We start from the raw sequence: 13,750 nt of genomic DNA on the forward strand, positions 1-13,750 counted from the left end.
AGTCTTTTATCATGAAGTTGCATAATATTTTTTCTCATACTTCAAAGAAAAAGAAATTGTTGACTTGCAGGTTTTTGAAATTAGGTCACTTGTAGTATAATGATTGGTGGCAGATCAATTGTCAACATTGATTCTGAAAGCAATATGAACCAACACCCCCCCCCTTGAAAGCAATATGAACCAACATGCCCCCCCCCCCTTTGAAAGCAATATGAACCAAACCCCCCCCCCCTCCCTTTGAAAGCAATATGAACTAGCATGTCCCCCCCCCTCCCTTCACCTACCCCTGTCTGGCATGGTCGTCAGTGCTGTAAGACAGCAATATGAATTCCATTTGTCAGTATCTCTGTTATTTGATTTCAAAGATTCATATTTAGCCACATTTTATTTGGGTACCTCTACATTAATCTTATAATGAATTAGTCTATTCATTTAAAAATAAGATTACTTGTATCAGTTGAGTTTACATTTTCATTTGTTCCTATGAATATGAATGAATAGATAAATAAAAGATTACTTTAAATTCTTAAAGGCATGGACCAAGGAGCACCCATACAAGGATATCAGTGATATAGGCATCTGGGTTATCAAAAAGGGAACAAGTGTTAGATTCAGCTAACAAACTAACAGAAGAATTTATCATTTTTCAAACTGTTAAATGTTTCAAATGGTTTGAAAGGGTATTCCAAGTTTGGTATTAAAGTCATTTATATGAAATCTTAATAAATAAGAAAAATCAGAAAAGAAAAGTTAGAAAAAAAATCAGACAAGGAATTAGGAAAGTTTGGCTAATATGAAAAAATGAAATTGCTAATACCGTATAACTTGTATAGATTGTGACAAGTGATAGGACCTAGTTTCTTATAAGTATTAGGAAATTCTAGTATTTTCCTTGAAGTATTACCCCCCCCCCCCCCCCCTTCGGCGATAATGAACTGTAGCATAGATTACATAATGTATTGATGTAAATAATGAAAATAAAGGAACATATAATTCTAAGTAAAAGTTTTTAGAAAGATGACATTCCAGACATTTTGTGTATTAGATTAAATACTAGTCCTTACCCTACATCACAAAGGCATCACCTTTGTGGCCAATTTAATATCTCCATAAGTATACTTTAAACTGATTACAGTTTTTATTAACTTTAAGAAATTTAACACTTTATTATTGTTCTTCTGATTCCATTCATACTTTCACCTGTGTACTTATCTGTTTTCTCATTGCTTTAAAGCAATTTTCTATGTAGGTTGGATTTTATTTTAAGCATTTTGATAATATTTGCTGATGTAGCTATTTAAAATGATATGAATACCATTCCATGGAATATGTAACCAGAACTTAATGTTAGAAGAATTTATTATTTATATTTACACAGTCTTGATCAACATATCCAAGTCTATTTTATTTTGTTTTTATTAAGTATGATTTTTTTTTTACTTTTAGTTTTAAATTGTCATAATATTGATATTGCTTTATAGGTTTAACAACTTTTTGATATGTATATTTGGTATTTGTTTTCTAGTCAGTTTTCTATATGAAGGAGTCTTATTTATGTTGCTTATCATTGTGTATAGCATTTGTATTAGTAAGTAATTAAGTCATTCCATTATATCCCATCAAATCATTGTATTTAAGTTATTGGTTATAATGTTTTGAAGATATGTTTCATTAATGTGTTTGGAACAAACCTTTTTTCATGTGCCAACAGTTTGATTTTCCTATTATGAAATAATCCACACCATACATTTTTTCAACAAGCATGTTCATATGTTTCCAATCAGTTTTCCGGAAGCTACAGTTTGCATGCATTTGCACAAGTTTTCTTGTTTGCCAGCAATTTCAATTTTGCTTAGAATTTACATAATAGAAAGATATATTTGAAATGAAATTTGAATCTATGAGAGCATTGTTGATATTCAAACTTACCTTATATTAAGATTAATTTGGTCTGTTTCATTAAGTACTTATGATAATGGTAGCTTCTTCAGTTACCAAATGCCAAAAATCAACCATAAGACCTATTCAAATGGGCCTGGCATTTCTTTGTATCAGATTTGTAGACTTCCAACACATTATTACATTTTTGGAAATGACATGACTATAATTATACTCCCGCCAAAGTTTGAAGGGTGTATATCAGTTTACGGTCGGTCGGCCTGTTGCAAATCTTGCGCATCAAACTATCCTCAGTCTTTTAACCAATTTTCATGAAACTTGGCTTGCACACATATTGGTGTTGGGGTAAAGATGTGCAAGACACTTTTTTTTTCGTATGTCTCAGATATTGGGTTGCCATGGTAACAGTATATTATGGGAAAAATTAGATAAAAATCTTGCAGTTCGAACTACTTCCTTAGTTTTTAACCAATTTTCATGAAATTTAGCTCTGACATTGGTCTTTAGGTAAACATGTGCAGGGCATATTTTTCATGTGTGGGAAATTGTGTTGCCATGGTAACAACATATTTTATGTCAAAAAACTTGCAGTTGGAACTACTTCATCTGTTTAACTGATTCTCATATTTAGCTCACACATTGATCTTGTGGTAACACTAGGCAAGACATTTTTCCATGTGTTGGAAGCTTTTTGCCATACAGCCTTCAGTGATATTTCTAGTTTTTAAATTGTATTTGTTTTGGAAAAGAATGAGTGCTGAGAAAGTACACATTTCAAGTTGAGTGAATTGAATTACATTTAGAAACTGTATCAAGTGCAAATGTTTAGAAAATTTATATACTCAAAAAAAATGTATGTTTTGAGTCCTGCATGTTATTCTAAATTAAAGTTTCATTCAAAAAGATTCTTATTTTATGATTAACTGAAAAAACTTTCAAAATGGCCTAGCTTTAACAGTTACAGTTGATATGACTGCCTCTGTATTTGCTATCTATCTACATATCCGTGGGCAATCTTTAAGTTCTTTGGGGCAAGGGATGCGAAATTGATATTTTAAAATATTATTTAAAAGTGATTTTGGTTCTTTGATATAATACCTTATAGTCTGGAAGTTGTATTTTCATTGTTTTTTGATAAATGATTTGTATGTCAGTTATGTGGGGTTTTTATGTTGAAGGTCTGACTTCCAACATCTGAATTGAATAAAGTTTCTGTTTTATTGAAATGATGAGTCTTTAATAAATTGTAAAGTACCGTTACCCTAAATTGTAATTCATAGATATGTAATATGCTAAAGTTCTCTATAAAATGAATATATTACTGATGTAAAAAGTTTATTATGAATAAATAAATGAAAGATATGATATCCCTGTATATTTCATGATGAACAAGTCACATAGCATGTATGATAGGACGTTAATGTATTAACTACATGAAGTGTAAATACATGTATTTACAAAAATGGTTTATTTGTATCCCAGACAACCTTGTAATCATGATTTCAAAGCCATAGCCAGCATTGAAATATGACTGATGAAAAAAGCATTACAGTAATGTTTGCAATATGATGAAATATCTGTTAAAAGTGTACAGCGAATTGTAAAGTACAATCCTTGTATTCAGATATCTTTCATTTCAATAGCTACGATTAAATACACTTATTTATATATTTTGTATAATAATAATTTCGTCAACAATTATTTGTAGAAAAAGTATATGAGGGGATCAATAAAAGTTCTATTCACTTGTAGAAAAAAAAGTCATGTCAATGGTGTCCTTTTGTCTCCCATCCCCCTTTGGCCTGTTGCATAAATTGTAGTGTTTTAAAGTCCACCCCAGAAAACATTGATTTGAAATTTGAAGTATCTCTTAATTTTCACAAAACAGTGATATGCACAACTCAGTGGTATGCAAATGAGTCAGTCGATGACATCCAACCACTCACTCTTTTGTTTTTATTTGATTTATACAATATATCAATTTTTTACATATTTGACAATAAGGGCGACCTTGACTGAAGCATGTAGTATTAAACAATGCTCATTCCACATGTTCAGGGAGGAATTAATTGTTGTTCTACTTGACATTAAGGAGAAAATTAGAATTCTTTTTATTTCATATATTGAAATACAAAAGAAATAGTGATTGGATGATGTCATCAGTCTCCTCATTTGCATACAGACCAGTATGTGCATATAACTTTAAAATGTCATAACTTATTTTAAATCCGATTTTGATGATATTTTCGGTGTTGTGCTTGTTAGATTTTTCTCTTCATATTCAAATAAACTTTTTGTTGGGATGGACTTCTCCTTTAAGTTGTAGATGCTACTGGAAAAAAACAAACGTAAACTAATGCAAATCCCTGTTGCGTTCCTTTGAAAAGTTGAACATCATGTTACTTTTGTTTGTGTTTTTTCAGTAATATTGAAATGCAGCAAGTATTTGTGCAACTGGCCTTAAATGTTTGGTTCTTACCTTCTTTGTTTGAATGTGCTTTTTATCAAGTCGAAAAAAAGAGAGGAAAATTACATCTAAATCTTTTTTGACCATAACACCATTCCGAAGATTGGGTAAAAAAAATGAAAATAATTGCTGTGAGCTATTTAATTCTTGACATGATATCTAGGAATGATATGAAAATGGTACACTGCATCAAATTCAAATGACCTTGGCTTGCATTCAAAATATAACAAATACCTGAAACTGTCAGGTGACAATTTGGGTGTACTTCAGTACCTTACATGTTTATCTGTAAGCAGTAAATGTGACCCTCGGAATAATTTGAGTCCGGAATTGAGTCAAAATGCTTTGCTGCAAACACCAGTTTTCAGGTGCAAAGCATCACTAGGCCTAAATGAATAATGCCGGGGGGGCCACTTACATTGACGAGTGGATACCATGCGCGACCAAAAAAACACGTAAAAAGGGTGTCTTTTTCACGATAGGGCACGATACGTACGTAACGTGATAAGGGTGTCAAAAACACAAAAATAATGAAAAAAGGGTATCTATTTCGCTAGGAAAATTACGTGTTTAGGGTCGAATTTGCGGGGATGATAAAACAAAATCAAAATGTTTTATAAAGGATGTCCTTTTTGCCCCAACACTTCGTGTTTAGAGTCCGATTTGAGCGACGTGTAGAAGGTGGGGTCGTACTAAACCAATTAAGGTAGAGCCGACGACAGAAGGACCCGTAACAATAAAACATTCCTGTACTTGTAATGTTTAGGGGTTCATTTCAGGGAATATTTGTCAAGAGTATTGTTTTGTTTCCAATACTTGTTAAGGGTAGGGTTTCACACGCCAATACTTGTTAAGGGGTGCTTTTTCAGAACATGGAAATTACGTGTTTAGGGTGCTTTTTGAGACCCCATGGTCGCGCATGGTATCCACTTGTGAATGGAAGTGCCCCCCCCCCCGGGGAATAATGTAAGCTTGTGATGAGCGTGTGAAGTTGCAAGAGTTAGAGCACAATTTTCATTTGTCAACTTTGCATTGAATTTGTAAAATCTATCTATCCACTCATCCCTATCCATCCGATCTATCTGTCTGCTCTCCCCCTCCTCTCTCTATCAATCACTCTATCTATGTATCTGTGGATCTATCTATCTATCTTATCCATCCATCCATCCATCCACCCATCCATCCATCCATCCATCCATCCATCTATCTATCCATCCATCCATCCATCTATCTAGAGGTATTATGTATGCCCATGTATGTATATTAGCACTTTTACAATTAGCATTCTAGTTATTGCACACTTTCGTTCAATGTCGACACATGCACGTCGTCCGTCGCCGCTCGCCCGATCGATACATAGCGCATCCTTTTCACCAAAACTCCATACGGCTTGAACGAAGTGTAAGACTTTCTTCCTGAAATAATCCCATTTTTAGAAAAATGTATACTATTTTGTAATCAAGCAAGTTAATATAATGAAACAAAAATATTTCCCCCATCTATTAAGAATACAATTGTTGTTTTATTTGTATGCCTTGCAGAAATTAAGCTTAAAATTTTGCTCCGACTTCCAGTGATCGACAACTAATTAATGCATTGCCATGAATTGTACCGGTACTACAGAGTACAGCCTACATACAGGGAAGACGCGAGCAATTGAGTGAGCGACACACACACGTGGCCGCGGTCGATGGCCTGGCTGTGGCGGCGTGAGTTTGGTGCGGGGCCGAGGTCTCTTCTGACGTTATTACCCAAAATGCTATTCAAGTTTGTAAAACAAAATTATTCCCTGCCTTGGCTGTAAGAATGGGAATCATCACTTTGTTTTGTTTTCACATGGCTAGGTGGTAGGTACTCATTCCCGTGGGCATGGCATTGGTGTGGCACTAGGCCTAGATAGATCTAAGTAAAAAGATAAATCATAAACTTAAAACTAAGATAAGATATGCACCTGCCGACTTTCCCCCAGCCGGGCTCAGGAAGGCAGGATATCCCTGCCACAATTCGCACATGTCATAGCAAGTCACTCGGTCAGACTCAGCTTATTTCGAGACCAGTACTAATTAATATGCCAATCGCTTTGCCAAATATCGTGATCGGCTGTAGGCCTAGACTATTTTGGCTTTGGCCGATCTCGACGCGATTATCTTAATTTCGTATATCATTCAAATTCTCAGTCAGACTGTAGTAACCTTGATGGACGAAGTTAGCGACCAAAATATTTGCCTGCTTTAGCTTATACCTTTAGTGTTAGGCAGCATTATCTAGTCGCTAACTTTAGTCCATGTCAAAATTAATGTCCAGCGAAGTGACGTGTGACTTTGATTTTGAACGATGATGTAGAGGTCAAAGCTGAAATATACAAACGTTCTTGATCGTGATATTCAGAAAAGCAGTGCCAGTGGGCATATTGACCTTTACCTCGGGCGAAGTTTGTGCAGGCTCCACTCCTCTTCACTACTGCTACATATTTTTTTGTTTTGGGGAAAAGGGCCTTTGAAAAGTGCATTTTGCCCTTTTCAGTACTATTCCAAAAACCTTGGGAAGGATGTAAAGTGCTTAGAAACACAGCATATGAAGTGCTATTCAAGTGAACTAATTTTTGCAAATATGAAAATTTCACTTCATTAGGAAGTGTAAAATAATGTTTTCATTACTGAAACAAAACTTGCACAATTGTATATCTTGGTATCTTAGTACCGTAGGTAAACGAGGGAACCTGTGATTTTAGCCACTTTGCTCTTTGGTATTAATGAAATTTTTTTTTTCATACCCATAATGGAAATCAGATAGATTCCCTCCTGAATATGTATCATAGATCTGATTTTATGCTAGTTAAATGTTTAGTTTTGTTATTTTCACATCTGAAAAAAATTAAATATTTTTCAATGTAAGCCTGCATTATATAAAAGAAATAGTGACTATTACCACTGTGGTTTGCATGTAGGCCTAATAAAAGTGAGATGTTCAAACGCTTTGTATTTAATATTTCAGTTTTTGATGAAAATTTAAATGTTATGCCATTTAAATCAATAAGGAGAATGATAAGATATCCATTATTGCTATCTGCATCATCAAGAGTTCTGCAAAGGCCATATATTTTGCAAATATTACATACTGATTTTGCTTTGAAATTTACAAACTTTTTGTGATTTTATTTCCTTATCCACTTTGCCTTCATTGCCTTAACAGAAAAGCAAAAAAACAAAATATTCAAGGTATACGCTAATGGGAATATGTAATTAGAATTTCCATAAGAAATCTTGTCACAAGTCAATGCAGGGCTTAAATGAATCTACACGTATGGGCGTGGATGCCTATTAATTGGCGTCAATGCTCCTCATTGGCCATGATTTGTGCCCTTTTGAATTATTCTCAATTGTGATTTGATGTAGAAATATTCTCGATTAGAAAAAGTTGCCTTGTCATAAAAAAAAAATTTGAAATTTGTAAAGGGCTTTCTGATTGTTGATTTGACAGGTTGATCACCATCGTTAACTAGATCAGCAGAACCATGTCCGGAGGTTTGGATTGTCTCGCCCTCAAGGAGGAGGATGTGCAGAAGTTTCTTGCTAGCGGAGCTCACATTGGCTCTGGCAACCTGGATTACCAGATGGAGCAGTATGTCTACAAACGAAAACCAGATGGTAAGACAGTCCCCAATTTCATTGTAAATTTATTTGTTTTGTTTCACTGAATTCTCTTTTCAGAGTCATTATTGTATAATGAATTTCATTGAGCCATTGGAAATATCAAATAAAAAGTATCTTATGTCAGATATTTTAATTATTTTTTAAATACTTTTTTATATTTATAACCAAACTTCTTGTGTGAATCCATACAATTGGAAGGGAAATGGTTGCAAAGAAATGTAAAATTGTGGAAACGACTAACCACTTGTGTCATAGAACACTCTAAATAATCTAATATTTTTTTCACTTTTGACAGGGAGTTACATCATCAACCTGAGAAAGACCTGGGAGAAGCTTGTGTTGGCTGCACGTATCATTGTAGCTATTGAGAACCCAGCTGATGTCTGTGTCATCTCATCTAGACCATATGGTCAGGTAAGTCTACTCCCTCTATCATTCTTCATGTTTAGATCTGTTCATTTGTATTTTGTTTGAGTATGCTTTAAATTATAATAAAATTTTCAAAAAAGTAAATTTTGATAAGACGATTGGTCCGTAAGTAATATCCTTTGTTTGTGTTTTTTGTTACATGGACGTCAAGTGCAAGAAATGGTCTTATATCCACAGATAGACATGAGGCTGTTTACTCAAGCAGAATGCAATTGGCATGTTTCCATGCACAATGTGAAAGGAATTTATTTCATGCTTTTAACATGCCTTTGGTTTATTTCCAACTGATCTAATGCCAATTCATCCAATTACCAACTTCTATTATTTGGTCTACCATCAGTCTGTCCTCTATTTACATGGTCTAATTGCCATTTCGTTAACTCACCAGTTCTAATAAACAGTTGGTCCATATGCCATTTGTGAAATTAAAATTGGTATTAGACCAACTGGTTTAGAGACAAAATGGTCAAAGATGAACTGGTGATTAGACGAAATGATGACTGGACAAAATGGTTATTAAACAAAATGATGATGGACAGAATGTCAGAATAAATTAAGGTAGACCATGTGATGAGTGAACGAGTTGGCAATAGACGAATTGGCAATTTACCCCTTTGTGTGTCTGGTTAAAGCTCAAGATGTGCTGCCCAATGAGATTCACAGCACCCTTGCCTTTACGTTGGGAGAAATGGCTATATATATATATTAATCTTTGAAGGCCACGACCTTGCTAAATGTCACATTTCCAATCTGGATTTTGATTTTTTTTTTAACCAGATCTTGTGTAAGTGTGGTGTCAACTATTACACTTCTACTTTTTTCCTTTTTAGCGTGCTGTGCTCAAGTTTGGTGCCCACACTGGTGCCACCCCCGTCGCTGGCCGTTACACACCCGGTACATTCACCAATCAGATCCAAGCTGCTTTCCGTGAGCCTCGTATCTTGATTGTGACTGACCCACGCTCTGATCATCAGCCGGTCACTGAAGCATCCTACGTTAACATCCCAGTCATTGCTCTCTGCAACACTGACTCGCCTCTTCGCTATGTCGATATTGCTATCCCATGCAACAACAAGGTATGTAGCTCAATACTTCAGACCTTTCAAATTTTTTATTTTCCATGATTTTTACCAAATATCTGTGCTTCCAACTTCACTCTTGAAAGATATTAGAGTGATCAATGTTTTCCATTTCCAATGCATTAAAATATCAAAACATTTGTCCTTCCATTTATTCCCCTCAATTTTAGATAAAAAAACCCACAAGTAAGTTGATTTGAATTATTACTGATATCAATAAGTGCAACACTGATTTCTTATTCTCCCATCCACTGTGCTCAGTATTCCACCTTGTAAAACAAAGATTACCGGAACTACCAGGTGACCATGCCTTTGTTAGTGCTGAATCCAAATTGTGGAATAGTCTTCCTTCTTAACCCTATCTAGGCCGGGGTATTTTAGGAGTTATGGCCAGGGGGGATCTCCGCCGTCGATTCTTGGACATAATCTACAAAACTGTATAGTAATTTATTTCATATGAATTGCTATTAAGTGATTATGCTTATTTATGTGTAATTAGTATGCAAAATCATACTTTTTCCTCTAACTCCAGAAATAAAGCTCCAAATGTTCTAATTTTTGGTATAGAAACTCTTTATGGTGTTCTTAGCAAGTGCACATGAACAAAATTGCAAAATATAACATCACTTTCTTATGTATTGCTTGCAATTATGTATTTCTTTTTGTGGTTTTTTACCCTTTGTTTTCATTGTTTTTTCAATGACAGTTGTTGAGGACTCTTCTGAGATCATATAAAGCATAAAATAAATACATTTAGACCAGCAAAACTAAAAATAATCATATATTTATGATTTTTGGTTGAAAACACAGTTTGCATTGACTTTGTACACAAAATCACATTTTTGAGCAATTTTTGGTCTTGCACTTTCATGATGTTCTGTAATTTCAGAACCACATACATGGGTGACGCAAAATTGGTCTCAATAGTTGTGCAAGACTTGAAAGTAAAAAGTCAGCGAAATGTGTGGGCAAAAATATTGCACAATTCGTTGACGGGGGCCTCCAAGGCCCCCCCCCACCAGCCTAAATAGAGTTAAATACACTATTGATTTGTTCTAAGTCAACCTGAAAATTCCTTTTCATAAAGGAATAGGCTTCCTTGGTTCACCTTTAGTGATGACTATTTCTCTATCTTGTTGCCATGTGAGTTTCTCATGGTTTTACTAACTTTGTATTTGGGGATGACAGTCTTCATCATTGTACAGCATGTATATATGGGGCTGTAACATATTTTAGCTTCTTTTCAGGACCAATGAGTAAAACTGACTGGCATTTCTGTGTGTTGTATTGTGCAACATGAATTTACAATTATTGTTATTATTAACTCCTACCAGAGCATTCATTCTATTGGTCTGATGTGGTGGATGTTGTCCCGTGAGGTACTCCGTCTCCGTGGAGCTATCAGCCGTGATGTCACCTGGGAGATCATGTGCGATCTCTACTTCTTCAGAGATCCAGAAGAGGTAAAAATTGAACCTCTTAAATTTTTAACGCTTATGATGTCACCAATAGGGCTGCAAGATATGATATTAACATATTGTGATTTCACTGAAGAAATGAAGTTGGGTCCATGATATATCACTTATCGCTATATTATAAATATGTGAGGTTTTTAAAGTGCTTTTGACAAGAAATCTGCCTTGAAATGCTATGTTAGACATGTTATCCCTGTTACCCCGATCCAAACTTACCAGGAACATCCACGTCCTATATTGTATTCCCACATCTCCGCATCTTGTTATGAAAAAAAAATGGTTGTGAACCATTAACTCTAAGGACAATGTATTGCAATATTGTGTTTTTAAAAACTAGTATATCATGAAGCTCCAATTGGCACCATGTAATACACACATGGGTTCCTCATAGAGCTATGATTCTAAATCTATGCCAATGTGATGTGATTCAAATTAATCCTTATTTCATGAAGCATATTGTCAATGGTAAGTGGAAATGAATTGGTGAAAAATACTATTTTCATTTTTAATTGTTTTTTCAAAAAAAGAAGGTTGTAATACAGAAGGGGTATTTAATCACCCCTGATCATTGACATTTCAGGTGTAGTCTTGTCTGTCAGACTGAGAAAGAAGAGCAAGAAACTCCTGGTTTACTTAATTCAGAAATTTGTCTGATTACATTCCTTCTACAAACTCAATGTATCTGTTTTCTTATGTTTTTCAGGCTGAGAAGGAAGAACAAGAAGCCCGCGACCGTGCTACCGCCGTGAAGGAGGAGCCAGCTCAGCCCTATGCTGAACAATGGAGTGCTGAGCCTGTAGCTGTACCACCAACAGGACAAGTTGTGGGAGAAGTAACTGATGTAAGTACCCTGGCATTGCACATCGTCAATCTACTCTCCCATGCATATATACATGCTTATCAAAGCATATACTTTGTAAAAGTGAAAAGGGTGATGAGCAGAGCTGGAATATATATTTCAATTTCTCTTTTGAGCCATCCATGTATACAGATCAACCTCAAACAAGGCTAGTGCATGTATTTGTAGTGACGATGATCTGGATTATTTCAGGGTCATTTGGTTAAAAGTCAAAGAATATGCAGTTTCTCCTTGATCAACATGGGGGTCAATGTATATTGTGAAGTATTATCAATGGTCTGAGCTCTGTCCACTTATAATAAGTATTTGATGTTATGTCTATTCAGAATTTATTGTTACTTTTTATTCATGGCACAAACATCCCAAGTAGTGACAGACCGTGAGTGGTAACTGGTAACTAGTCGTGATAAAGGAACATTCGCACATGTGATCTATCACCACTGGTGACTGATAGTGCTATCATGAGTAGCAAAAAGTTTGAAAGATGGATAAAGTCTCTTTCCTCCACAAGCTGGAAGAAAATTAGATACCAAACAAGACTAGATAACTTGTAAATGAAATTATTTTGAATTTTATAGGTCCTACTTGACTTTTGAGATAAAAGAGTGATTGAGATGGAACTAAGAATTGATAAATCTTGGAGAATATTGCAAGAAAGCTATTACACATTTTGAAAATTTGAATGATTTTTAGCTCCAACAAATTGATTTGTTCATTTTCTTGTGAGGAGACCACTAATTGATAAATATTTTCCTCTTGATTGCATTTCCTCTGATTGCAAGATGTAAGATTGATCCTTGGATATTTTTATTGTTACAGTGGGCCGCTGATTCCGCTAAGGTTCCTGTGGCTCCCGGAGGAATCGGCACCTATGGTGGCCCCTCAGAAGACTGGGCCGTTGCTGATGCAACCCCTGCTGCTCCAGCTGCTGCCGCTGCTGCTGCTGCTGCACCCAGCCAGGATTACACTGGTACCGATGACTGGGGTGGTGCTGCTTCTAATGACTGGGCCATCAGCTCATAAGATTAACATCACATCCCTTGCTGTTGGATGCCCAGTACTGGGTAGAAGATAATGTGATTTCAAAAACCAATCTGCATTGTGGCAAATTGGAATAGGATGAAGTATTTTTTCATGTATTGGATCAATTCTTTCTACAGCTCACAAATATCAATTTTTGTTATCAATATATCATGAATTACAACTCTGTTGTCACACACACACACACACAAAAACAACATAAGAAGGGTCACTTAGGAGGCCATTACCATTAGCAGCACATGTAATTTATAGTGCTTGCAATTGTCATAGGGAAATCATATTATTGGCATTGCATAGACCTTAAATCACCAATATCCATTTTCCAAGGTTAGTATACTACCCTTGTAATAATTGTGAGCAGAAAAAAATTACCAGTGAAAAAAATCTTGATTAAAATTTCATTGTACGATGTATTTACCTTAATCCCTTTTGCCATAATGCTAGCTTGAATATCTGCACATCGTTCTCCAGTCAAATAAATAAACCCACGAAGAGGTTTCATATGAAACTTAAATTATTTGTACTCTTGCCTTCTTTGAATGGTGTTGATGATACATAGATAAGTGTTGAGAATTGATTTTAATTTGATGTACATGTATTTATTTTCCCCAAAAATATGTGGACATTGACATGAAACTTATACAGATGACTGCCCAAGTCAAATCTTTGGCACCACAGAAAGCTGTTTAACGTGGGCAAAATTCAACTTGATGTTACAAACACTTGCTTTGCATATTCTGTGCCCACCGCACAGAGACGTTGTTAGCTTAACCCTAATTCTCCCGGGGGGGGGGGGGGGGGCATAATGGCCCCCCCCCTCAACAATTTTCGCGATATATCTGCTGCGC

The 13,750-nt window shown here is 35.3% G+C and overlaps 1 protein-coding gene across 1 annotated transcript; it reads left to right on the plus strand.

Annotated features, from left to right (window-relative positions):
* Positions 1-5,663: 5,663 nt before the first annotated feature.
* LOC121422637 (40S ribosomal protein SA) lies at positions 5,664-13,416 on the plus strand. The gene is made up of 7 exons (XM_041617798.1): positions 5,664-5,767; positions 7,847-8,013; positions 8,315-8,433; positions 9,279-9,524; positions 10,862-10,990; positions 11,706-11,843; positions 12,681-13,416. Exons 2-7 carry the CDS (start codon positions 7,881-7,883, stop codon positions 12,882-12,884), a joined length of 969 nt encoding a protein of 322 aa, XP_041473732.1. The 5' UTR covers positions 5,664-5,767; positions 7,847-7,880; the 3' UTR covers positions 12,885-13,416.
* Positions 13,417-13,750: the final 334 nt, after the last annotated feature.

The sequence above is a fragment of the Lytechinus variegatus genome, chromosome 10 (genome assembly GCF_018143015.1).
Source record: "Lytechinus variegatus isolate NC3 chromosome 10, Lvar_3.0, whole genome shotgun sequence".
Classification (NCBI taxonomy): domain Eukaryota; kingdom Metazoa; phylum Echinodermata; class Echinoidea; order Temnopleuroida; family Toxopneustidae; genus Lytechinus; species Lytechinus variegatus.

Excerpts from the sequence above, each read along its gene's own strand:
- LOC121422637 (XM_041617798.1), top strand. The coding sequence starts at position 7,881 with ATGTCCGGAGGTTTGGATTGTCTCGCCCTCAAGGAGGAGGATGTGCAG. Across the intron at positions 9,525-10,861 it reads CTATCCCATGCAACAACAAG|AGCATTCATTCTATTGGTCT; the intron begins GTATGTAGCTCA and ends AACTCCTACCAG. Across the intron at positions 11,844-12,680 it reads TTGTGGGAGAAGTAACTGAT|TGGGCCGCTGATTCCGCTAA; the intron begins GTAAGTACCCTG and ends TTATTGTTACAG.